This window comes from Anguilla rostrata, chromosome 3, assembly GCF_018555375.3.
Source record: "Anguilla rostrata isolate EN2019 chromosome 3, ASM1855537v3, whole genome shotgun sequence".
Classification (NCBI taxonomy): Eukaryota; Metazoa; Chordata; class Actinopteri; order Anguilliformes; family Anguillidae; genus Anguilla; species Anguilla rostrata.
This window is the reverse complement of record NC_057935.1, coordinates 4,760,698-4,787,681: the sequence shown is the minus strand read 5'-3', so window position 1 is coordinate 4,787,681 and position 26,984 is coordinate 4,760,698. Positions and strand designations below refer to the sequence as shown.

The following is a 26,984-nucleotide window of genomic DNA, read 5'->3' as shown; positions in this document are numbered from 1 at the left end:
ACGGGGAAAAGGAAGGGTTGGTGAGGAGGACAGATACTGAGACAGACACAGAAAGAGAAGACATGAGAGAGAATGAGAGAATATTTCTTAGAATTACTTAAAATTGTCTTCCGTAGGTACAGGTCAAACTCATGTACATAAGAAAGTGAGAAGAGAAAGAGAGAGAGAGTGAGTGAGTGTGGAAGGGATGAGAGAGAGAGAGAGTGAGCATGGGGGGTGGGTGAGAGAGAGAGAGAGAGGGTGAGTGAGCATGCGGGGAGAGAGAGAGAGAGAGAGAGAGAGAGGGTGAGTGAGCATGCGGGGAGAGAGAGAGAGAGAGAGAGAGAGAGGGTGAGTGAGAGAGAGAGAGAGAGAGAGAGAGAGAGGGTGAGTGAGCATGCGGGGCGGGGGAGTGGAGAATGAGAGAGCAAAGCCATTAACCCCGTGGCCCTACAGGGGGCGGCAGACAGGGAGGCGCTGGCACTAAGGAGCTGACCCCTGTCTCAGAGCCGGCCGTGATGGATAGCTGGAGCCTGCTGCCGTTAGCCGGGGGGGGGGGGGGGGCCTGGCCAACACAAAACAGGCCCCCTGTTTAACCCTCTGAGGTGTGACATCACAAGAATGCGATTAGAGCGCTCTTAGCCGAATATTCTAACGCTGATGTCACAATCGCCGCTGGCGACAGAGTTCTAGAACGCTGAACTAACAGAATTTTTTATAAACGTTCCAAAAAAAAAACCGTACTCTTCAGAGGGGTAGATGCACGCCGTTGCCATGGCGCTGGCTTCTCGCGGTGTCAGTCATCTGAAGTTTTACTTGAACGCTCCGCCCGCCCCGCTCCTCCTCGACAATCAGCAACTCGAGGCCGAGAACTTAAACCAATAAAAATCACGCACGCGACCGCGCCTCCCTCTCAACGCCGGGTCTCCCACAAACTAATTTCGCTCCGACGTCCGTACGCAACGCACCTTCAACTTCTGTAAGACAATTTGTACATTTTACATATTCAATATTTCAGGCAGACAGGCCTTGCTTACATAATTACTCTCTCAGAATATCTCATTTTCGCGATAATTGAATCGGACCGCCTTTCGTAATGAGTAAATTATGACCGGTGCATTAGGGTTGCCAATGGAATTGATCGGTGCGGTACACAAAGTGTTCGGTGTGTTTTTTGGGCTAACCGTACCCTGAACCGATCGCTGCGGAGCGCGGAGAGGCAGATGGGACGGGGCGGTGTTTGCCGAGCGCTAAACTGGGTGGGTGGGTGACTGAGGCACGCGTCGCGTGTGGGGCGAGCAGAGTTCTGGGATCCCTTTTCCTGTGACTCAGACGGTTCCTCTGAGCTTCGCGTCATCCTCTCCACAGAGGAACGAGGGAGACCCGGAACGAGGGAGAGCCGGACTGAAGGAGAGCAGCCGTGGGGGTCTCCATCCTCCAGCAGCCACGGCCAGCCCTGAGTCATTAGAATGATATTACCTTATCGCTAGGCCCGCACGCAATGGGGGTGAGGGGGTGGGGGGGGAGATGGCAATGCTTTCAGGGGCCCATTCCGCAATCACAATTCCATACCCCCACCCTCCCTGCACTCCCCACTCTTCCAAACAAAATTGTATAATAGGGGCACTCCAAAAAAAGATCAGGGGCGGCGGCCCAGCTTATCGCTACGGCAACACTGGCCCGGCGCGGCGCGGCGCCCTTCATACAGACGCGGCTTCCGTCGCCAGGGCGACTGAGACTCGAGAGGTGAAGTTCGTACTCGCTCGCGGGCGCGAAGGTAGCGGCGACTCTGAGCCAGCGGCGCCCCTCTGGGCTGGACGGGTCCCGGGACACTGTGGCTCCAGTTTAATTAAAAACACCACACGCATTACACTACACTACATTACAGGCACTTAGCAGACGCTCTTATCCAGAGCGACACAGCATTTACACTGCATCCATTTATACAGCTGGATTTATACTGAAGCAGGGCAGGTTCAGTGCCTTCGCTCAAGGGTACGACGGCAGTGTCCCGCCCGGGAATCGAACCTGCAACCTTTAGGTTACGAGACCAACCCCTTACCGATTATACAACACTGCTGCCCACGCCCATGCACAGTCCACCCCCCCCCCGACCCCCGCCCCCCCCCAAACTAGAGGTTACCGCCTAATTCGCGCACGCCGAGCGTCCTTCGCCTGGAAGAGCACGGCGTGCAAAATAAAAATAAAAAAAACAAGCGGCACGCGACGCTCGGAAACGGCGGCGAGGGGAACGCGAGGGAGACGATGATGATGATGATCTACGGCGGTCACGAGGGGCGTAGTAAATTCGGCGCTGCCGCTAGCGTCGGTGAGATGCAACGCCCGTTTATTTTAATTTAGAGCGCGGAGCGGAGAGCTGACGCGTGCGGGAGAGGGGCAGAGAGGGGCGAGGCCGCCGTTAATCCTCAATGGGACGAGCGGCAGGGCCTTTTTTTCTTTTTGGGAATATAAATTTTTCATTTATAAAAAAATAAATACATGTACAGAGAGACCTGCTGTTTGGGGGGGGGGGGGGCATCTGGCTGCGTGTGCAGAGGAGTGACAGAACTGTGAATCACGAGCTCTCGCGCGCTAAATAGATAAATAATAAATTTATTGAGGAGCCGGGGGGGATGGAGGGGTGGGGGGGGGGGGGGGGCGGGGGGGGGTGTGGGGGGGGCGAGCAGAGAGAGAATCGGGGCGGGAATCTCTGCCGCCTGCCAGCCTGCTGATTTCACCACGTTAACAGAAGCTGATAATGAAAGTCGAGCGCGAAAAAGCCTCTCTGACTCCTGCCCCCCCCCCCACCGCCTCCACCCCCACCCCCCATCCACCCCCCACCCCCCACCCCCCATTCCGTAATCTTGTTCAGCTCTCTCCTCCCGTCTCCCCATCTCATGATAAGCCAATATCGAGCACATCTGAACTGCCAGAATCGAGGGAAAAAAAAGAGGGAATGGGGAATTAAGGGCACTGATAACAACGTTTCCACAACGTTTCCGCAACGCTTCTGCAACGTTACAGCAACGCGTGAGAGAGAGAGAGATCGGGGCCTAACGAAGCCCTCGTCCAGTGAGGGACACACACACCCGACCCTGAGTAGGAACCATAAGAGGGAGCCATGTTTCCCCAACGACACATTTGAACGAGGGAACCGTTCGCCTAATGATCCTGTTTTTACTTTTCTCAACAGGGATAAACACTTTCCCTGCATGAAAAAACCCCTAGGAATAGGCGCACACACACATACACACACACACACACACGCAAGCACGCAAACAAACACACACACACACACACACACACACGCGCGCGCGCGCGCGCACACACACACGCAAGCATGCAAACAAACACACACACACAACACGCACGCCCCACAACACACAAACAACCACACCAACAGTCTGCACTATACAAGCGCCACACATTCGCGCACAAACACCCGCGCGCAGGCGTTCGCGCGTACACACACACGCACGATCTCTCGGTTCTTCGCGGTAATCCTGGCGTGGGAAGGGCATTAAGATAGCGTCTGCAGGACTTGTTTTTAAGCGGGAATGTGACACGGCGTACAGCGCGAGAGACACGACAGCGCGGCATAAAGATGTTTTAGAGCCGCGGAAACGGCTCACGCCAGCCCGGCGATAATAAATGATCGATGTCCCAGAAGTCCTGGAGGGCTCGGGATCCACTGCGTCATTTTTTAAAAATCCAGCGCTCGTTCCCCACCGAAGACGCAGACAGCTCGCATCGCCAGCCCCCGATAAACGACGCTCTCGCCTCGGGGAATACTACGCACTTTATTTAAATAAATCAAAAGTGGTTAGAGACATATGGGATTTAATCATTTACAGCGGAGAGCAATTTTTAAAAAGAATTTTTATTGTCTTTTCGTGCGAGGAGTGAATAAAAATTGCTTAATTTGAACGTATTTTTCCCTATACGAGTTGTGGCAGCCGAGGAAAAGCTTCCATTGCACTTCTAGAATCCTGAAATTCACTGCCGAACACCGCAGCTGGGCGTGCAACAATTCTTAATCAGTGTGACCCAGGCACAACCCGGGGGGGCCAAATCATATTTTATGACCAGCAACGTAATTAAAACCGAGTCTAAATTTACACACGCGTGAGACCTAAGATGGACCCGAGGGTGGAGTCCTCTGAGGTGGCTGGAACTACGTCTCGTAAAAACGCTTTAATTCCCACACGGATCACCCAGTATGGACCCCCAGACCCTCCGACGCCTTGAGACCAGAGCTGACAGTCTGCTGCACTTTGACCTCCGCGCTCGCTGCCTGTCACGGCCATCGTTTTTATATTTACCGGAACATTCCGCAGTTTAAAAAAAAAAAAGATGGCCTCTCAACCTCAAAGGCTGCTGATTAGGACTGACACATCCCCCTCAAACTGACACACCGAGGTTCTTATGCCGGTCCTTCCACGCCAATTTGAGGTCGTGGCACCATGAGAACCCCCCCCCACCGTCGCTAAGGTGATACCGCACGCCTCCGAGTGACCGTGACGCTCTTACCGCGAAAAGAAAAAAAGAAAAAAAAAAAAAAAAAAAAAAAAACTCAAGGTGAACACCGTGGGATAATCACCATGCAGGCCTGTGTATCAATTCACTCGTTTTTCCTCAGGACAAATCTCTCTCTCTTTCCCGCGGCTCTCACGGCCCTCGTTTCGTAGGGGAGCTGGCTGGTTGTTGCGATGGAAGGTAAGTGGAGCGCGGTTCGGGGGGGGTGGGGGTGGGGGGGAGACCTGTTGTTAACCCCGAAAAGATTCAGATTCAAATCCCAATCGTGGCCTTGCTGGAGCGTACATCCTTGAGTAAAGTGCTTTTCTTCCCTCGCTGCCACTGCTACATTCATGGAGAGAATGTGAAAAATGGCAGCCGTACATGTCCACATCAGTCCACATTTTCAAACAAAAGTGTTTTTTTTCATAAAATTTGTTGGTACTCAACTTGGTACTAAATCCACGCGGGAAACAATGCCCACCACACAGACGCTGGGTTGTCGCCACTATTATTATTATTAGTAGCAGCAGCACTAGTAGTCGTAGTAGTAGTAGTCTTAGCAGTAGTAGTACCAGTAGTAGTCGTAGCAGTAATAGTAGTAGTAGCAGTAGTAGCAGGAGTAACAGTAGTAGTGGTAGTAGTAGTAGCAGTAACAGTAGTAATAGTAGTAGTCATAGTAGCAGCAGTAGTAGTAGTACATTCATAGCATTAGCAGTAGTAGAGTAAGCAGTAGTAATAATAGCAGTAGCAGTAGCAGTAATAGTAGTACAGTCATAGCAGTAGCAGTAGTAATAGCAGTAATAGTAGTAGCAGTAGTACAGTCATAGCAGTAGCAGTAGTAATAGCAGTAGTAGTAGCAGTAATAGTAGTAGCAGTAGTAGCAGTAGTACAGTCATAGCAGTAGCAGTAGTAATAGCAGTAGTAGTAGCAGTAATAGTAGTAGCAGTAAGCAAGTAGCATAGAGTAGATAGCAGATAGCAGTAGTATAGGCAGTAGTAGTAGCAGTAATAGCAGTAGTACAGGCATAGCAGTAGCAGTAGTAATAGCAGTAGTAGTAGCAGTAATAGTAGTAGCAGTAGTAGCAGTAGTACAGTCATAGCAGTAGCAGTATTAGAATTGATAATAATAATAATCCTTATTTCATCCTCACATCCTCCAACCCTCCACCATAAAACGGGAAGACAAATAACAGTGCAGATTAAATCTTCCATGTCTGCGGAGGTGGGGTGGGGGTTGGGGTTGGGGGGGGGTGTGCGAGGGCTCGCAGTTCGTCATGGCAACGCACGGAGGCTGAGCGCATTCATCTGACTGCAGCCCCGCTCATCGGAGAGGATCCATAATTAACGCTCGTTAGAACCGCCAAAACGAGAGGGGGGGGGGGGGCGTGACGGAGTGACGCAGAAGGACAGAAGATTCACCCTGCCCCCCCCCGTGAGCTCAATCCGATCAGGGCTAGTCTAGGCCAGGGCTTCTGAGGACAAACAAACACCTTAAAGCAGGGGTGTCACACCGCTGATTGGCTTAAAGAGTCCGCACACACCTTGTTCTCAAGGCTGTAATTGGCTGCTGATTGATAGGGAAACTACAAATACCAGCAGACACTGCAGCCACCTCCCCCCCTCCCCAGGACTGGAGTTTGGCACCCCCACTTTAAGGTAAGGGTCTGCCCTCATGCAAGGGGAACACATGGTGAAATACCACAAAGCTTTAAACGTTTTGAAAACATAATAAACATAGTTCACACCAAGGTATTACTTCTTAACAAAAAATTGTACATTTTCCTATATATTGTGAAGTGTTGCATTATCAAGATCAGAATAGATATTGCATTTAATTTAAAAATAATGGTATTATATTCCATTTTCTGGAAGCTGTGTTCATTGCCTGACCCTCTCTCTCTCTGGTTCACACTCTCCTCAACACATTTTCGAGGACTTTTAATTAACCCGAAACGCTGATGGTCAATATAGCTGTATATCCGAAGGCCATAATTCAGTAAGTAAAACATTCAACCTTGTCATTTCAAAAACCGCCAACATTTATATTCCAGGACATCAATTAATAAAGAAATGAATTAGTGGTATTGATAAAATCACTTTGTTTTTGGAAAATGAGAATAAAACAAATCTACTCCAGAAAATTAAGGATTGAGTTGTAGGCGGGAGGGACCCGCTTGTGACTGTGCTGATTATAAGGACCGTGCTGCACTATGCTCAAGCCTGAATGTAGACTGAAGGCCTTTAATCCTGAGGTCAGTTCTAATGGAAGGTAAGGCTGCCGTAGCGTTAGACTGGGCGTATATGTTAGGCTGTGGAAGTCGGTGGGAGAGCGGGCCCAAAGCCAGCTTTGTGTTCAGATCACGTCGAGAGGGGAGAAGAAAAAACTGGAATCCATTTCCAGAGATCGGGCCGGAAAAGCAGCCTGGTTCAAGTTTAGGGCGCTGAGCGGTTTGTCAAGATCTATCACCCCCTGCCCCCTACCTCTTTTTCACAGGTTACTTGGTTTCTAAAGATTTTAATTAACGCCTTTAAAATACTGAAATGAAACAATGTTCGTGACCAAAAGTGTTAGGTAGTGAGAAGCAATTACCTAAAAATTGCTTTTAGAAACGGTGTAGCCTGTTTTTTATATATTTTTTTTTAAGAAAAGTCTTCTCACACAGAAACACTTCCCATTGATAACTGCTATTTAGAATTCTGAGGGCCCTGTTTGACGGACAGCAGTGGCAACAAATGAATGTTGGAATACTGGGAAATGTAACACTGGTGCCTTTGGAGGGCAGGCCCTATTCAAGTCCCGCCTCAAAGCAGAAAAGACCCAGTTGATTGACACGGGGGTGATTCTGGTCGGTCTAAGCTTTTTAAATTTGACAGCAACGTGATCATAAACTACTTCATCTGACAGTACAGTTAGAAATCCTCCAAAGCTTGACTCAATATCCTCGCAATTCTTGTGATTCTGAAACACGCTCACTGGTAGTGTAAAAATCTAATCCCGCCAGGGTAAATTTGGTGAAATACAGGACAGTGTGATATTTTTTGGTGCCCTGGCAGTTTATCGGAACTCTATGAGAGCTAGCAGAGCCAGTTTAGCGGAACTCTAAGAGAGCGAGCAGAGCCAGTTTAGCGGAACTCTAAGAGCGAGCAGAGCCAGTTTAGCGGAACTCTAAGAGCGAGCAGAGCCAGTTTAGCGGAACTCTAAGAGAGCGAGCAGAGCCAGTTTAGTGGAACTCTATGAGCTAGCAGAGCCAGTTTAGCGGAACTCTAAGAGCTAGCAGAGCCAGTTTAGCGGAACTCTAAGAGAGCGAGCAGAGCCAGTTTAGCGGAACTCTAAGAGAGCGAGCAGAGCCAGTTTAGCGGAACTCTATGAGAGCTAGCAGAGCCAGTTTGGCGGAACTCTAAGAGAGCGAGCAGAGCCAGTTTAGCGGAACTCTATGAGAGCGAGCAGAGCCAGTTTAGCGGAACTCAGAGAGCTAGCAGAGCCAGTTTAGCGGAACTCTATGAGAGCGAGCAGAGCCAGTTTAGCGGAACTCTATGAGAGCGAGCAGAGCCAGTTTAGCGGAACTCTATGAGAGCTAGCAGAGCCAGTTTAGCGGAACTCTAAGAGAGCTAGCAGAGCCAGTTTAGCGGAACTCTATGAGAGCGAGCAGAGCCAGTTTAGCGGAACTCTAAGAGCTAGCAGAGCCAGTTTAGCGGAACTCTATGAGAGCGAGCAGAGCCAGTTTAGCGGAACTCTATGAGAGCGAGCAGAGCCAGTTTAGCGGAACTCTAAGAGCTAGCAGAGCCAGTTTAGCGGAACTCTAAGAGCTAGCAGAGCCAGTTTAGCGGAACTCTATGAGAGCGAGCAGAGCCAGTTTAGCGGAACTCTAAGAGAGCGAGCAGAGCCAGTTTAGCGTAACTCTATGAGAGCGAGCAGAGCCAGTTTAGCGGAACTCTAAGAGAGCGAGCAGAGCCAGTTTAGCGGAACTCTAAGAGAGCTAGCAGAGCCAGTTTAGCGGAACTCTAAGAGCTAGCAGAGCCAGTTTAGCGGAACTCTATGAGAGCGAGCAGAGCCAGTTTAGCGGAACTCTATGAGAGCTAGCAGAGCCAGTTTAGCGGAACTCTAAGAGAGCTAGCAGAGCCAGTTTAGCGGAACTCTATGAGAGCGAGCAGAGCCAGTTTAGCGGAACTCTAAGAGCTAGCAGAGCCAGTTTAGCGGAACTCTATGAGAGCGAGCAGAGCCAGTTTAGCGGAACTCTAAGAGAGCGAGCAGAGCCAGTTTAGCGGAACTCAGAGAGCTAGCAGAGCCAGTTTAGCGGAACTCTAAGAGAGCGAGCAGAGCCAGTTTAGCGGAACTCTAAGAGAGCGAGCAGAGCCAGTTTAGCGGAACTCTATGAGAGCGAGCAGAGCCAGTTTAGCGGAACTCTATGAGAGCGAGCAGAGCCAGTTTAGCGGAACTCTATGAGAGCTAGCAGAGCCAGTTTAGCGGAACTCTAAGAGAGCGAGCAGAGCCAGTTTAGCGGAACTCTAAGAGAGCGAGCAGAGCCAGTTTAGCGGAACTCTAAGAGCTAGCAGAGCCAGTTTAGTGGAACTCTAAGAGCTAGCAGAGCCAGTTTAGCGGAACTCTATGAGAGCTAGCAGAGCAGAGCCAGTTTAGCGGAACTCTAAGAGAGCGAGCAGAGCCAGTTTAGCGGAACTCTAAGAGCTAGCAGAGCCAGTTTAGCGGAACTCTATGAGAGCTAGCAGAGCCAGTTTAGCGGAACTCTAAGAGAGCTAGCAGAGCCAGTTTAGCGGAACTCTAAGAGAGCTAGCAGAGCCAGTTTAGCGGAACTCTAAGAGAGCGAGCAGAGCCAGTTTAGCGGAACTCTAAGAGAGCGAGCAGAGCCAGTTTAGCGGAACTCTATGAGAGCGAGCAGAGCCAGTTTAGCGGAACTCTATGAGAGCGAGCAGAGCCAGTTTAGCGGAACTCTATGAGAGCTAGCAGAGCCAGTTTAGCGGAACTCTAAGAGAGCGAGCAGAGCCAGTTTAGCGGAACTCTAAGAGAGCGAGCAGAGCCAGTTTAGCGGAACTCTAAGAGCTAGCAGAGCCAGTTTAGTGGAACTCTAAGAGCTAGCAGAGCCAGTTTAGCGGAACTCTATGAGAGCTAGCAGAGCAGAGCCAGTTTAGCGGAACTCTAAGAGAGCGAGCAGAGCCAGTTTAGCGGAACTCTAAGAGCTAGCAGAGCCAGTTTAGCGGAACTCTATGAGAGCGAGCAGAGCCAGTTTAGCGGAACTCTAAGAGAGCTAGCAGAGCCAGTTTAGCGGAACTCTAAGAGAGCGAGCAGAGCCAGTTTAGCGGAACTCTAAGAGAGCGAGCAGAGCCAGTTTAGCGGAACTCTATGAGAGCGAGCAGAGCCAGTTTAGCGGAACTCTATGAGAGCGAGCAGAGCCAGTTTAGCGGAACTCTATGAGAGCTAGCAGAGCCAGTTTAGCGGAACTCTAAGAGAGCGAGCAGAGCCAGTTTAGCGGAACTCTATGAGAGCGAGCAGAGCCAGTTTAGCGGAACTCTAAGAGCTAGCAGAGCCAGTTTAGTGGAACTCTAAGAGCTAGCAGAGCCAGTTTAGCGGAACTCTATGAGAGCTAGCAGAGCCAGTTTAGCGGAACTCTAAGAGAGCGAGCAGAGCCAGTTTAGCGGAACTCAGAGAGCGAGCAGAGCCAGTTTAGCGGAACTCTAAGAGAGCTAGCAGAGCCAGTTTAGCGGAACTCTATGAGAGCTAGCAGAGCCAGTTTAGCGGAACTCTATGAAAGCTAGCAGAGCCAGTTTAGCGGAACTCAGAGAGCGAGCAGAGCAGAGCCAGTTTAGCGGAACTCTATGAGAGCTAGCAGGCACCGGGAGACCAGGAGACCGGTACCGGCAGAACGGCAGAACGGCACGGGGAGAGACCGGTTTCGCCGCAAATGTTCCAAAGCGAAGGAGGAAACGCAGGCGTGCCGCGGCTGGAGAGAGCCGAACAGCTGGAGGTTGGGGGGGACGCCGCTGGCGGGGCGCAACCTCCAGCTGCGGGGCGCAACAGCATCTGTCTTTTTAGCGCTCATTAAAGACGATCGCCTCGAAAAGCGAGTCACAGGTAATCAGGCGAGTCACGGGCGGGCGGAGCCGGAGCGGAGCCGGAGCGGAGCCGGAGCGGAGCCGGAGCGGAGCCGGAGCGGAGCCGGAGCGGAGCCGGAGCGGAGCCGGAGCGGAGCCCGAGCGGAGCCGGAGCGGAGCCAGAGCGGAGCCCGAGCGGAGCCGGGCTGTCGAGCGAGAGCGGAACAAACGCTGAGAAGCCCTCGTCAGCGCCCTCCGCGCGGTTAACCACGCGGTGGGTTTAACGCACTGCTCCTACGCCGCCCCCCCACCCCCCCACCCACCTAGGGAATCATACACACTGGTGGAGAATACCGTCAACACTCCACCTTTCCTACCGTAGATTTTATTTTGCTACGCTGACTCTGTCAAAAGGAGCTGCAAAAGAAACGGAAAGAATGGGGGGGAGAGAGAGAGGGAGAGAGAGAAAGAGAGAGAAGAGAGAGAGAGAGGATTTATGACTAAAGATGAGAATGAGATGATGTGATCTGGACGATCCGGATGATCTAGGGGTGCGTTGGGTATCCTGGATCGATACCCTCCCCGGAGACAGCAGCACGGGCAGCCAGGCGGGGCCCACGGGCAGCCAGGCGGGGCCCACAGGCAGCCAGGCGGGGCCCACGGGCCCCCATATCTCACTCTGCCTCGCCCATGCCCCTGTTCCCCCTGATCGAGGCTGGCACTTTACAGCCATTACACTACAGAATGATGGGAAGGGGTGGGGGTGGGGGGGGGGGGGGGCAGCCGGCTCCCGGAGACAAGACTGATGGAGCCACTACCCACAATCCCTCTCACTCAGAGGAAGGGGGAAGGGGGGGGGGAAGCGAGGGTCTGTATGGATTTCAATTCCCCTCGGTTCCACCTCACCCCCGCTCGATCCGAGCCATCGATCCTCGGAGATCTGTACGGGGGTCGGACGCTTCGGTCTGCTCGTCGCGGGGGAACCCTAGCCCCCCCCCCCAAACCCCCCCCCCCCCCACCCCGCACGTAAACAACAGCGTTATAACCACACTCAAAGTGAGTCGAGCCAATCTGCATGAGGAGCGGGAAGAGGAAGGAAGGACGGACTGGAAGTGTGAAGATGCCTTCGGAAGGGAGCGGAGTGACACCCTGGCGTCGCCGAGAGACGGGCGCTCATGGGATATTCATGAGCTGTCTGACAGATGTGTGTGTGTGTGTGGTGTGAGAGGAAGTGTGTGTGTGTGTGTATGTGTGTGTGAGAGGAAGTATGTGTGTGTGTATGCGTGTGTGCGTGTGTATGTATATATGTGTGTATGTGTGTATGTGCGTGTGTGTATCTGTGTGTGTGTGTGATGTGTGTGCGTGTGTGTGTGTATGTGTGTGTGTGTATTTAGATATGGGGGGGTGGAGGTATGGAAAGATACGCGGGGTACGATTTGGACGTGTTCGCCCTGCTGGAGAGCGTATGGCTATTCGGTGGTGGCAGTTTGGAACCGAAGTCGGAGCCAGTGATCCGGGAAAGCCTGGGGTGAGTCACTGGACGTGGGACACGGGACTATTTCTGCAGAACTACGAGGGGGGAGGGGAGGGGCGTTTTGACCCCTTTGAAGAGTAGGATTTATTTTTTGGAATGTTTCTTCAACATTCTAAGTCAGCGTTCTAGAACCCCGCTCCATTCAGTCACCAGCAGCGATTGTGACATCAGCATTTAGAATGTTGAGTTAAGAACATTCTAATCCCACACTTGTGATCTCACACCTTAAAAGGGTTGAGGAAACAAATGGCAAGAGAGAAGAGAAACACTGATAGAACAGATTAAGAAGAGAAAGATGGATGGAGAGAGAGAGACTGATGTGGATGAAAGAAGACAGAGACGGATGTTCTGGAAGATGCAGCACGTGCCGGCTGGGTGCACGGACAGGTTAACTCCGCTAACTCGGGAAAAAGATGGATGAACCAGTGTCACGGAGACAGAGACGAGGATTGGTTTCCAGACGCACACGTGGACACAGGGGAGGACTGATAATGGCAGAACCGTTGCCCACGCGTGTGGAACACTGCGTACGTCCAAGGGATCATTTTTAACCGATCGCATGCATGCGTCCGCGTTTGTTTCGTCAGCAAGTCAGATAAAAGTTGTTCTGCCCAGCCGTGAGATAAAAACGCTTTGCTCCAGAGCTGATCCAGCGGGAACTGGAAGAATACGCACGTCGCTGGGTCAGTGTTGAATGTGCTAAGTGTACAGTTTTGACATAAAACACAGAGCATATGCATCAGAGAGCATGCTGATTTGCTCCAGTGAGAAAGCACCGTACTGATGTACAGCGAATTCTCTCCATGCAGGGGTGCGATAAAGAGGGCTTTATCACGGTGATCCTTCCAAACTTGGGGAGTGGGTTATATTTCCTCCACGACACGCGTCGAAGGACAGGCTCGACCGGAGAGAGAGAATGGGGCGGGGCGGGGCGGGGGGGGGGGGCAAGAGTGGGAACCTCCTGGAAACAGGGGAGCAGTCTCTCCCAAACGCTGCTCTCTGACAGGCTCCCATAACAGTTTAAGGACAGGTCCGGAGGCTTGACTGAAGAGAGGGGGGATGTGTGTGTGTTTGTGGGGGGGGGGGGGGGGGGTTGGAGAGTGGGAACCTCCTGGAAACAGGGAAGCAGTCTCTCCCAAACGCTGCTCTCCGACAGGCTCCCGTAAGAGCAGAAGGACTAGGAGGCGCCACCCACAGGCTCACTGAGGAGGAGGAGGAGGCGGTGGAGGAGAGCGAGCGAGGGAACGGGGCGGAACGATCCGGAAAGGATCTCAATCGCACGCTGGGAAACCGAAGCCGTCTGGCGGAAAGGACGTCTCGACCCCCCCCCCCCAAACCTTGGCACTGTGTGTCTCCTTGCCCGCTATCTCTCACTGCGGAGCTTCAGCCGCGAAACCACAGCTACGGTCCCGTTTTGAGCAACACCGCGCACGGGCCACCCGGGAGGGGCCTATGGAGACTCCTTCTGCGTCTGCGGCTCTGGGACGAGGGTCGCTCTGGTCTTCGTATCCGAAAACCCTTCCTCCCACCTGCGTTTACGAGCCCTCCGCCCCACCCCCTCGAGGTAAAAAGCCTCGGAGACGATCGGCGGCTCGACGACGTCCCGTAAAAAAACAAAAAAAAGAAAGCACAGACGCTAACCGCTAACAATACCTACAAGAGGCATTTGGGGGACGTCTGGGCCGGTTATCGTACCAATAAAACCCAGACGCATTAGACACAATCGCATAGCGTGGCTGCAGGCATGCACGATACACCATTACACACCGGGAACAATCTCACACGAAGCGCAAAAATGTTTTTATACGGAGATCGCAATCTCACAAACAACTCAGAGTTTTACCGAGTTAGCAAACTCAGACAGCCAGCAGCTCTGAGTCATACTCAAGACTCTCACTAGGTCTCACAGACCTGAGAACCTGACACAAAGCCAAGGACTCTAAGACCCAGACTCAGCCTTGAGTCTCAGACACGGCTCAGATTCATGCAAACAGCCAGTCCAAGAGTCAATACAAAGTTAAGAATCTTTCATGTGCTCAAAAATCTGGGGTTAAAGACAAAGTTAAGTTTCGTACAAACAGCCAAGTGAGCTTTACAGAAACTTAGAGTTCGGTCTTACGCACGGCTCGGATAACTCAGAAGCAGAGACTTAGAGAGCAAAGCATCTTACACACAGCTAAGAATCTCAGTCTTACAGAATTTCATAATTAAGAATCTTACACCCAGCTATGCATCTCATGCAGCTAGGAATCCTACAAACAACAAAGAATCTTACACACACAGCTCAGATACTCACTGACAGCTGACACTCATACAGAGTTCAAAATCTTAAGACACAGCTGAGCCTCACACGGAAAAAAATCTCAGAAACAGCTCTGCGTCTTAAGTCTAATTTACACTTTGTCTCACGGCGCTTTTGACAAGCGTCGCTTGACAAAAAATGACGTACTTTCAACTGGAAAGAAAAGCGTTGCACGTCACGCACCTCAAGAGTTTCGCTATCTCGCAGACACTGTCACACTTTGCCGCGCGGTGTGATTGGCTAGTTTACATACGTTAACAAACCGGCCGGGAGTTTGACATCTCGTTGCCATAGAGACGACAGAACCCTCCCCCCACAGGACTTCGCTGAGGTATAAATGCGAAGGTGTCATGCGACGCCTTCATTTTTTGTCGAGCGACACTTGTCGAAAGTGTCATGTGACGAAGCACGAATCAGGCTTTAGACAGAGCTCTGGATACTTGCTAACCAGCTGAGGCCCTCACACAGCTAAGCACCTGAGACACAGCTGAGTCTTACACAGAATATAATCTCAGACGCGGTTCTACCTTAGGCATTGTTTACACGTGTATTAAATGAAGCTGACAAAAAGTGATATTCTGCACACAAATTTGCAGCGTTGTTTGAGTCCGCGGGCTTAGTTTGGTGCCCTCAACTGCCGATCTTAAAACCGGCTCAACAGCAGGGGATCGAGCATCTCCTGCACACTCGTGATGGGGCGACAGGAGCAGGAGCATCATGGGAAATCTGGAGCATTCTGACAAGGCGAGAATAATGCTGGGACTTCCCACGCTGAAATCTGACCCACCCCAGGAGTCCACAGCCCAGTCTACCTCCAGCTTACAATCTCACAAACCCCCCCCCCCCCACTGAACTGCATGTTCTACAACCCCTTCATTTGGACTTACCGCCACTTCAATACCTCACCTGTAACCCACTCGACCCACTTCACTATGAGCTGTGATAGATCCCCAGTTACATTCCTGTTCCTGTACATCCAGTCTACCGCTACTTTACAGCAGGCTGGCCAGTGGAGGATGGGCTCCCCCTCTGTAGTTGGGTTCCTTCCCATCAGAGTTTTTTCTCGCCACTGTTTGGGGGTTTTTTTTCCCGTCCACCAGGGGGGGTTATTTTTTTTAATCTCACTGCTTGCTTTTTGGATGATCAGGCCTGTTTTTTTCCCCCTCCCAATTTCCTTTCTGTTACTCTGCAAAGCGTCTTTGTAACAGTTCTCAGTAAAAAGTTCTATAGAAATAAAAATTGATTTGATTTGCCGAGCCTTACACATGGGTGGAGATTACAGGGGCCCCCCCGCCTAGCCGCCCCCCCCCACCCCAGTCTCCGCCGATGGACTTCACATACACTTCACAATCACACACACACACACACACAATCACACACACACACACTCCAGCTCAGACCGTTTTGTCAGTTTACACCCTCGTCCTCGAAAGCCCAGCGTTGTACGAAGGCATTATTTCAGCGGCGCGCCCGCGTGTACAACGTTAGCCGTGTGTACACCACGTGAATAATACATCCTGTGTTTTCATAAATAATAAAAACCATAACGCGCCAAGCTGCCTGTTCACGTAAAAGCGAACGCACGGCGAGAAGCGCGTAATCGAGAAGCGCGTAGTCGGCCAGCGCGTAGGGTAGGGGGTTAAGCGCTCCATCTCGCGCACGGATCGCACCGTTTCTATCGCTGATGGTCTGGCGGTTTGTTTGCGGATGAAGGGGGGGGTAGAGAAAAAAAGAACGATGTAACATTTTTAAAAGATGATTTTCACAATGTAATCAGACAGAAAAAGAGCCAAAAGCCGTAAATAATGAGGCAAGAACTGCTCAGCAGCCAGAGCCAGAGCCAGAGGTAGCCAATATACACAGTCCTCCGTACAAGCCTCCTGCCAGGACGGCTTTCAGGATATAAATATGGAAAAAAAAAATGTAACTACACCGCATCACACTCCTCATTAATCCAGAGGCATTTCCCGAGGCTGGATGGCTTGGGCGTTTCTGTTCATCAAACCATTCGCTTTTTTGTGAGCTTTTCCTTGTGTTTCTCTCTCTCTCTCTCTCTCTCTCGGTCATTCCAACAATGACAGCGACCGCGTCCAGCCGGACGAAAAGGCTGAAAACGCGAGACGTTCTCTCCTGTCTGTGGGGCTTTGATATTTGTTGAAGCGACGCAGGTTTTTTTCTCTCCCACCCAGGAAATTACATCCCACAACCTTCTGGTCTGGAAAGTCCAGTTCTGACACAGACGCCGCGGAAATAAAAAAAAGTTAAAGTCGCCGCGGACCGGGGAGGAGACACCTTCCCACGCAGCGGGTTAACACGTCTTCACAAAGTTATCGCGTCTGCCTCCAACTCGCGGAACATTCTTAACGCTGTTTAATCCGCTGGAGAGGAAGCGTTGAGAGGAGGCTAAATGTCAGGGGCTGAGGTGGTGGCGAGGCGGGGGGGGGGACGTGTAAAAGCAGCGCTCCCCCTCTCTCTCGCGGCGCCGTAGTCGCCGCCACACGGACCGAGCCTCTGACCCGCGGACGCTAGCCGCCGTACGCCCCGCGCGGGCCGCCCGAGCTTTCGGAGCGTACAGATAACGGATCAAACGAACTCCCGCGGAGATCAGGAACCCAATTAGGGCAATTTGTCTCTGGCCCGTGGAGCGAAAGGTCTGTCCCCCCCCCCCCCCCCCCCCCCGCCCCCCCCCTCCCCCCCCCCCCCCTTTTCCGAGCTGCGATGCGGCGAGCGTCAGATAAGCGGCGAAGAGCAGACCGGAGCGGATCCTTCCGTTCCCCTCGCTCAAGGTTAGCGACGCAGCTTTGAGCCGCGCTGATTGGCAGCAGGGTTTGGCTCCGCCGGTTAATTAGTTAATTAGGCCCAACAGCTGCGGAACGGCGCGCAGCGGCGGCGAACAAACGACAGCGAGCGAACACGGCGGCGAGCGAGCGAAGAGCGGCGATGCGGCGGCAATACGGCCGGCGCGGGCAGCTCTCGGCGTGTCCGGCAGGCGGGTTTTGCGAGAGGCGAAAAACCAGCATGCAGAACAAAGGAAAGGAGGCGGAGCTAAACCACCCCCCCCATGCCCCCCTCCCCGGTTGTCACTCCGAGCCATGGCCCTGCGCGTCGGACACGATGCCAGGAGGTCCGCCGTTAACGTCCTCTGCCGTTAGCGCCTGTCAGATAGCGAGGGCCACTGACACGCGCCGTCCAATCACCTGCCTCGGACCTGAGAGGGAAAGGGAGGCTTTACGTAATTATTCGTAAGTATTCTGTGTACGGGGAAATGAAGCGGGGGGGGGTAGTTTTGGGGGGGGGTCGGAGTCATCAGCAGCCAGCCAAGATGCTGTCGGTCTCTCAAAAGTTATATTGTGTCCTTCTGCGGGAGGGGAGATGCAAATAGACACACACAGAAATAAAAGCCTATTTATATTCCCTCTGCGGGAACAGCTGTGGAGTCACACACAGAGCAGCTGTTTTGAGGGGGGGGTGGGGGGGACTGTGAGCTTGAGGGGGGGGGCGGTGCATGTGTTGAAGTGCAAGGCTGAGCTTTCATCACTCCTCTCTCTCTCTGTCTCTCACTCCCCCCCCCCCTTTCTCACCCTCTCCCTATCTCCTCTCTCTGCCCCCTCTGTCCCGCTCTTTTTCTCACTCCCTCACTCACTCTCCTCCTCTCTCCGCCTTTCTTTCCGTTCATCCTCTCTACTGTATCTCTCTCCCCTTTCTCTGTCTCTCTCATCTCTCTCCATCTTCTCCTTCCTACCTCTACCAACCTCCTTCCCCCTCAGGTACTACTCTCTCTCTCTCTCCTCCTCCTCCTCTCCCCCTCTCCAGACCCCGCCCCGTCCCTGGGCAGGACGGAGGGGCGCAGCAGAGGCAGGTCCCCCTCACCCCGCCCGCCCCGGGGCTTTTTAAAACAGGGCGGAGACGGCGAGGAAGGGCCCAACCCGCGTTTATTAAAAAAAACAGACGCCGGGGTTCAGATCTGGCATGAGTGCGCGCGCGTGTATCACAGTCCGTCAGAAACCCAGCCCAATACCCCCCCCCCGATGGCTTAGCCAGCGGGCAACGCTGTGTTTTTTACCCAGAGTTCAGCAGAAATCATCAGAGGAATGCGGCGGACTGTAATATCGATCCGTGCCGGCCAATCAGAGCGAGGGGGTGGGAGTTACGGTGTGACAGACGGGGACAGAGAGGGGCTGATTAAAATGGAATGCTAATTTGTCATCTTTTAATTTTTTTTTTTCGTATTTCTGACCTTTTCGTTGGCGTGTACCGTACGTGCACGTGTGTGTGTGATTGAGTGTGCATGTGTGTGTGTGTGATTGAGTGTGCATGTGCGTGTGTGTGATTGAGTGTGCATGTGTATTGGCTGTGTGTGTGTTTATGTTTGGTGGTGTATATGCATCTGCGCGTGTTTGGTAGTGTGTGTGTGTGTGTGAGTGTATGTGCGAGTGTGCATACTGTTTGTATGCATGTATATGCGCATGCATGTATGGGGGGGGGCAGTGAGGGATGGAGAGTAGGGGGGAGGTCTGAAGTGAAGCATGAATAATGGGTGCAGAGGAAGAGGAGGTGACTGAGGAGAATGAAATGAACGAGAAAAGAAAGGAAAAGAAAGCAGGGGACGGAGCAGCGATTAGCGCTCAGAGGGAGGAGATCGGATGACAGCACACCTGTGTCTCTGGAGACAGCGGCCATGCTGGTGTCTGTCAGAAACGCTCAGGCTGATTCCCAGAGTGAGACACTCTGTGTGTGTGTGTGTGTGTGCGTGTGTGTGTGTGTGCCTGTGCGTCTGTGTTGGTGTGTGTGTCTGTGTGTGTGTCTGAGTGTACGTCTGTGTTGGTGTGCGTGTCTGTGCGTGTGTGTGCCTGCGTGTGAGTGTGCGTCTGTGTTGGTGTGCGTGTGTGCGTGTCTGTGTGTGTGTCTGAGTGTGCGTCTGTGTTGGTGTGCGTGTCTGTGTGTGCGTCTGTGTTGGTGTGCGTGTCTGTGCGTGTGTGTGCCTGCGTGTGAGTGTGCGTCTGTGTTGGTGTGCGTGTGTGCGTGTCTGTGTGTGTGTCTGAGTGTGCGTCTGTGTTGGTGTGCGTGTCTGTGCCTGTGTGTGAGTGTGCGTCTGTGTTAGTGTGCGTGTCCGTGTGCGTGTTCGTGTGCGTGTCTGTGTGTTGGTGTGTGTGTGCGTCTGTGTGCGTGTGTGCCTGTGTGTGTGTGCGCGTCTGTGTTGGTGTGTGTGTGCGCGTCTGTGTGCGTGCGTGTGTTAATTTATTTTTTGCCCAATCCGGCACGCTCCAGAGTCACGCTCTTTTTCTTTCTCCGCTCCTAACAAGTTGGGCGCGCTTATCAATTCTTTTCCGCGGGTTGCCATGGAAACTGTCCTGACCGGATTTTTGAGGGCCTCCCCCTCCGTGTCTTAATATTTATCGTAACCTTGTCGGAGGCCCAGTTCCGCACAGAAGTGTTTCTGGTCAAACACTCGCATCAAAGATGAGCGGCAGCTCCCCTCAGAAAGAGTCCGGAATTTTCCTTCGTCTCCACGTCCTTCCCCTCATCACAGCGATCGCGACTCGTGTGTGTGCGCAAGAGAGAGAGAGTGTGTGTGTGTGTGTGTGTGTGTGTGCGCAAGAGAGTGTGTGTGTGTGTGTGCAAGAGAGAGAGAGTGTGTGTGTGTGTGTGCGCAAGAGTGTGTGTGTGTGTGTTGTGTCAGTGTGTTTGGTCAAGAGTGTTGTGTGTGTGCGCAAGAGTGTTGTGTGTGTGTGTGCAGAGATGTATGAGTGTGTATATATATGTGTGTGCGTGCATGAGTCTGAGACACTGTTTCTGTGTGTGCAAGTGTGTCTCTGGGACACTGTGCGTGTGTGTATGTACGTGTGTGTATGTGTCTGTGTGTGTGTGCGTGTGCATGTGCTTCAGGGACACGTGTGCGTGTGTGAACGTTGCGTTGTGTGGCTGTGTCGTGTGTGTGTGTTGTTGTGCATGTGCTTCTGGAACTGTGTGCGTGTGTTATGTCTGTGTGCATGTGTGCGTGTGTCTGTGTGTGTGTGCGTGTGCTTCTGGGACACTGTGTGCGTGTGTGTATGTACGTGTGCGTATGTGTGCGTATGTGTCTGTGTGTGTGTGCATGTGCTTCTGGGACACTGTGGTTGTGTATGTACGTGTGTGATGTGCGTATGTGTCTGTGTGTGTGTGCATGTGCTTCTGGGACACTGTGTGCGTGTGTGTATGTACGTGTGCGTATGTGTGCGTATGTGTCTGTGTGTGTGTGCATGTGCTTCTGGGACACTGTGTGCGTGTGTGTCTGCCTGTGTGGCCACGCTGTATAATTGCGCTGTGGATTCTGTCTGAATGGATGTTCGCTTCACTGCAGATTTAAAATTCAGCTCCGCTCTTTTATTTTTAGCTCCCTGTGCAATGCAGGCTCTCTCTCTTTTTCTCTCCCCCTCTCTCTCTCTCTCTCTCTCTCTCTCTCGCTCCCTCGGTCTCTCAACAACCACTGTCAGTCTGAAGCAGGAAGAGATGGTGAAGTTGTTTTATTTTATTCCTCTCGTCTCCTTGTTCTGTACCCCCTACAAAAGAAGCACTCATCCCCTCCTCCCTCCCTCCTTCTCTCCCTCCCTCTCTCTCTTTCTCTGAATGATGCACATCTTCATTGCGCAATAGAAGAGAACACCCTAACTGACCCACACGGCGCAGTGTGTGTGTGTGTGTGTAAATGTGTGTGTGGCGTGTGTGTATGTGGTGTGTGTTGCATTGTGGGTGTGTTGTGTGTTGTATGTGTGTGGCATGTGTGTTGGCGTGTTGTGTGTGTATGTATGTGTGTGTGCGCGCATGTGTGTGTGGCGTGTGTGTAAATGTGTGTGTATGTATGTGTGTGTGCGCGCATGTTCCCATATGGACTTTAGCTGCTCCCGGAGAAGCTCGGTTCGAAGGAGCGATTAATGGTCAACACTCACGATACATTATGAAGGAGAGCTTTTTCCCTGGTTTAATAATCACACCCTGTGCGTTTTTCAACCCGAGCGGCGCGGCGGTGCAGTGACCAGCCTCGCAGCACGGAGGTCTCGAGTTCGAATCCCGAGCGTCCTCCGGGCACTCCGGTTCCCTCCCACGGTCCCAAGACGCGCAGGTTCGGCTAACGGGACGGTGCACACCGTCCTTGGGGTACGAACGTGTGAGTGAATTCTGTGCGACCTGTCCAGGGTGTATTACAGCCTTTCACCCAATGCATGCTGGGACAGGCTCCAGCCCCCACACAACCCTGAGCTGGAGCAAAGCGGTATTATTTTTCAAGTCTCCTTCAAAGATCTTGAAGTAATAATTCATTTCATTTTTTGCAGTGAAGGGGAATACTCGTCTCCAGCAGCATCAATATGTATCCCCACACCTGGACGAGGCACGGCAGCCATTTTGTGCCCCAGAAACACACCACGAATCAGGGTTTGATGGAGAGACATGGATTTATTTCCCGTATGAAAGCCATAGCTGAACTCACAGGGATTTGAGCCAGGATATTGGGGGGAGGCGAAGGGAGAGAAGCCCCTACATTTTGCAATCAGTGCTACAAGGTCGCGAAAGGTCACTCTGAGTCAGGACCTCCATTTCACGTCTCATCAGAAATCCATGTACCGGGCCGACACCGCTGCACCGGGGGGGGAAGGATTCATCTCCAAGGGGGAACACTGCCCCCTACAGGCCAACCAGCACAATGCACACCAGCAGCCTAGCTTTCCCAGAAGCCTGCCACCCACCGAGGCTGGACCCGCTTGACCTCATCCGTTAAAACATTAAAACCGAGGGGTGCGGCGATGACAGCCCTCCCACGTAACACTCACACTCACACACACACACACACACGCACACACACACACACACACACACAGGGTGTGAGTCAGAGCAGAGGCCAGCCGCAACGCCCTTCTCAAACTTCCTGTCTCGGACTGCGCCGCGGCCGGGGCAGGAAGTGATGACGTAACGGGTGACAGCGGGTCGCGGGTTCGGTCACGACACCGGGCAGACAGAGGCAGAGAGAGAGAGAGAGAGAGAGAGAGTTAGACCCGGACTGAAGCAGGTCACTGAGGAGAGAGGACTACCCACAGATAACAGCTGCACCTTAAGGAACTTTTATTTACAGAGCTAAACGCACTAAAGCTCTTTTACCTTATAGATTATTACCAACAGCACTGACACTGCTGTACCTTATGAATACTGACACTTTTTTTAAATTTCACCTTTATTTTACCAGGAGAGTCCCATTGAGACAGAACCTCTTTTACAAGGAGACCTGGCAACGAGGGCAGCTCAGACAATGCTGTACCTTATGAATTATTATCTGCAGCACTGACACTGACGTACCTTATGAATTATTATCTATAGTACTGACACTGCTGTACCTTATGAATTATTATCTACAGTACTGTCACTGCTCTAACTTATGAATTATTATCTACAGTACTGACACTGCTGTACCTTATGAATTATTATCTACAGCACTGTCACTGCTCTAACTTATGAATTATTATCTACAGTACTGACACTGCTGTACCTTATGAATTATTATCTACAGTACTGTCAGTGCTGTACCTTATGAATTATTATCTACAGTACTGTCACTGCTGTAACATGAATTCTTATCTACAGTACTGACACTGCTGTAACTTATGAATTATTATCTGCAGTACTGACACTGCTGTAACTTATGAATTATTATCTACAGTACTGACACTGCTGTAACGTATGAATTATTATCTGCAGTACTGATACTGCTGTAACTTATGAATTATTATCTGCAGTACTGACACTGCTGTAACGTATTAATTATTATCTGCAGCACAGACACTGCTGTAACTTATGAATTATCTGCAGTACTGACACTGCTGTGACATGAATTATAATCTACAGTTCCTTCACTGCTCTAACTTATGAATTATATCTACAGCACTGACGCTGTAACTTATGAATTATTATCCACAGTACTGACACTGCTGTAACTAAGAGTCTATTATTTACCTTAGAGTCTATTATTTACTGAAATAATGATAACGATGAAACTTACAGTCTGCAGTCTACACCAGTGGAACTGCAGTACCTCACCATTACCTGGAGCAGCGACACTGCTCATTCGTTAAATTGTAAAAATGCAAATGAGGAAATAACGATGGAATCCACACGATTATACAAAATACCAAATCCCCCCGCAATGGGCTGCATGAAAATGTGATGTTTTCACGAGTAACAAAAATAGGTTTGATATCATAGTATTTATATCTTTGGTTATTCATGTGCAATACAGCAATTATAAAATGATGATTTTTACTGCAAAGGACACACACACACACACGGACATACACACATACAGACGCGCACACGCACACAAAATGCCCCAGCCCATATATAAAGTCGTCCGCGGAACCTTCCGGAGACACAGAGGGACAGACGCAGAGGGACAGACACAGAGGGACAGACACAGAGGGGCAGACACAGAGGGACAGACACAGGGGGACAGACACAGAGGGGCAGACACAGAGGGGCAGACACAGAGGGACAGACACAGAGGGACAGACACAGAGGGACAGACGCAGAGGGGCAGACGCAGAGGGGCAGACGCAGAGGGACAGACGCAGAGGGACAGACGCAGAGGGGCAGACGCAGAGGGACAGACGCAGAGGGACAGACGCAGAGCGACAGACACAGAGGGACAGACACAGAGGGACAGACACAGAGGGGCAGACACAGAGGGACAGACAGAGGGACAGACACAGAGGGACAGACACAGAGGGACAGACTCAGAGGGACAGACACAGAGGGACAGACAGAGGGGCAGACACAGAGGGACAGACGCAGAGGGACAGACTCAGAGAGACAGACACAGAGGGACAGACACAGAAGGACAGACAGAGGGGCAGACACAGAGGGACAGACACAGAGGGACAGACACAGAGGGACAGACACAGAGGGACAGACACAGACGGACAGACACAGAGGGACAGACACAGAGAGACAGACAGAGAGACAGACTCAGAGGGACAGACACAGAGGGACAGACACAGAGGGACAGACGCAGAGGGACAGACGCAGAGGGACAGACGCAGAGGGACAGACACAGAGGGACAGACACAGAGGGACAGACGCAGAGGGACAGACACAGAGGCAGACACAGAGGGACAGACACAGAGGGACAGACGCAGAGGACAGACCAGAGGGCAGACACAGAGAGACAGACACAGAGGGGCAGACTCAGAGGGCAGACTCAGAGGGACAGACACAGAGGGGCAGACCAGAGGGACAGACACAGAGGGGAGACAGAGGGCAGACAGAGCAGACACAGAGGGGCAGACTCAGAGGGACAGACACAGAGACCCGGCGCAGGGTCCAGCTCGCGCCCGCTGGCTGATTTAAGGACGGGGTTCTTTTCCCCCCCCACCTGCACTCTGAGGAGCGAGCATGCGCTGGGTCAGGACTCCGGCCGCACCGCGTCCCGCCCCGCTCAATAATAATCTATAATTCACCGCCGCTTCTGAGGCCCTTCCCAAAAAAAACCTGCGGCTGCTCGGGGACATCGTCCGCTAGAAAACCGCCCGCCCGCCACTTTTTCTCTCGCTCTCTCTCTCTCTCTCTCTCTCCCCCCCTCTCTCTCTCTCTCTCTCTCTCCAACAGCGCACGCGGGAAGTCAAAACATCGCGGCGGGAAGCTCGGATACTCATTTTAAACGCGGGTGCCCCTCCCCCCCCCACGCCCCCCCCCGCCCCGGTGAGAGTCGCCGGATAATTATCAGACGGGGTGAGGAACGGCGAACCCCGCGCGCGGCGTGGCGGGAAGGTCCCGGACGGGACAGCGCTAACGCTTCGCCCTCGCCCTCGCGCCCCAACGAAATCACCCCAAAGTCTGACACGCAATTTAACGCTCCGAAGAGAGACACGCTCAGGCGGACGCTGGCCTGATAGTGTGGGTCTCTGCCTCGTCCCGTTAGCCTAGCCTCAAGCTCACTTGGCGGCATAAAAATTTTAGCCTAGATTCCTGTGTGCTACTAGAAGTGTAGAAATCTTTCTGTGTATGATATCTTCCCACACACTCTCAAATAAATACACATGCACACACGCACACTCTCTCTCACACACGCACACACACACACTCTCTCTCACACACGCACACACACACACTCTCTCTCTCACACACACACACACACTCTCTCTCTCACACACACACACACACACACTCTCTCTCTCACACACACACACACTCTCTCTCTCACACACACACACACACTCTCTCTCACACACACACACACTCTCTCTCTCACACACACACACACTCTCTCTCACACACTCACACTCTCTCTCACACACGCACACACACACACTCTCTCTCACACACACACACACTCTCTCTCACACACACACACACTCTCTCTCTCACACACACGCACACTCTCTCTCACACACGCACACTCTCTCTCACACACGCACACACACACACTCTCTCTCTCATACACACACACACACACTCTCTCTCTCACACACACACACACACACACACACACACTGTACACACCGTGGACATGACTACACTTGTAGCTCTTGTCAGCAGTTAGGCTCTTGTCAGCCTGTATTTTACTCTCCCGGGGGGCTCAGTATTGGCAGATTGCTGATTCCCCTCAGAGTTCACTCCGCAGATATTTCTGTTCCGCGGACAGCATCGCGAAAAAAAAAAAAAAAAAAGCCCCAGCATCCCTCGTGATTTACCACGCAATTTACCGGCCCCGGGGAGTGAGGCGCACCGCGAGGCGCGCGTCCAAGCAGGACGGGCGCAGCCTCAAATCAAAACCCGCGACCTTCGACCCCCCTGCCTGACGGTGACACGGTGTATATCTGATTCCGCCACCGGACGGGGGTGGAGGGGGGTGGGGGGGGGGACTTACCGAGCACGCCCAGCCGGTAGTTCATGGTGACCACGATGACGTTGCCGTAGGCGGCCAGGACGCTGGCGTCGAACATGTTTCCGGTGCCTTCCATGTAGGAGCCGCCGTGGATGAACAGCATGACCGGTTTCCTCCTGCGATCGCGAATATCTAAAGAGAGAAAGAGAGAGAGAGAGAGAGAGAGGGGAGAGAGAGAAAGTGAGAGAGGGGGAGAGGGAGAGAGAGGAGTAAGAGAGGGAGAGAGGGGGAGGGAGAGAGAGGGTGAGAGAAGAGAGGGAGAGAGGGGAGAGAGGGGGAGAGGGGGAGAGAGAGAGAGAGAGAGAGGGTGAGAGAGAGAGAGAGAGAGAGGGTGAGAGGGAAAGAGGGGGAGAGAGAGAGGGAGAGAGGGGGAGAGGGTGAGAGAGAGGGAGAGAGAGGGAGGTGGGGGAGAGAGAGAGAGGGGAGAAAGAGAGAGAAGGGAAGTTTCTGGTGAGTAACTCATACTAGCTCTGGGACTGAAGTGCTCTCTACACTGAGAATCGCAGGCCTTTCTCTCCAGCTCAGGATTTATAATACAGACGATATTACAGAAGAGAATGTCCTCACAATGTTCCTTCTACATTCTTCCGGACCACATCAGACACTCACACAGGGATAATGAAAATCTATTTCTGACGTTATTATTCTCGCAGTACGTGTGCGTCTCCATTGTAACTAATGGGAAATAGCCGTGGCGTGCTG

General features: G+C 52.2%; 1 protein-coding gene across 2 annotated transcripts in view; it reads right to left on the bottom strand.

The window, feature by feature from the left end:
• Positions 1-26,984, bottom strand: part of nlgn2a (neuroligin 2a) — a 131,999-nt gene that overhangs the window by 32,009 nt on the left and 73,006 nt on the right. For both annotated transcript variants that reach the window (XM_064325606.1, XM_064325607.1), the window contains one exon: positions 26,265-26,414. In XM_064325606.1, coding sequence (XP_064181676.1) covers positions 26,265-26,414 — 150 coding nt within the window. The remainder of the gene's footprint in view (positions 1-26,264; positions 26,415-26,984) is intronic.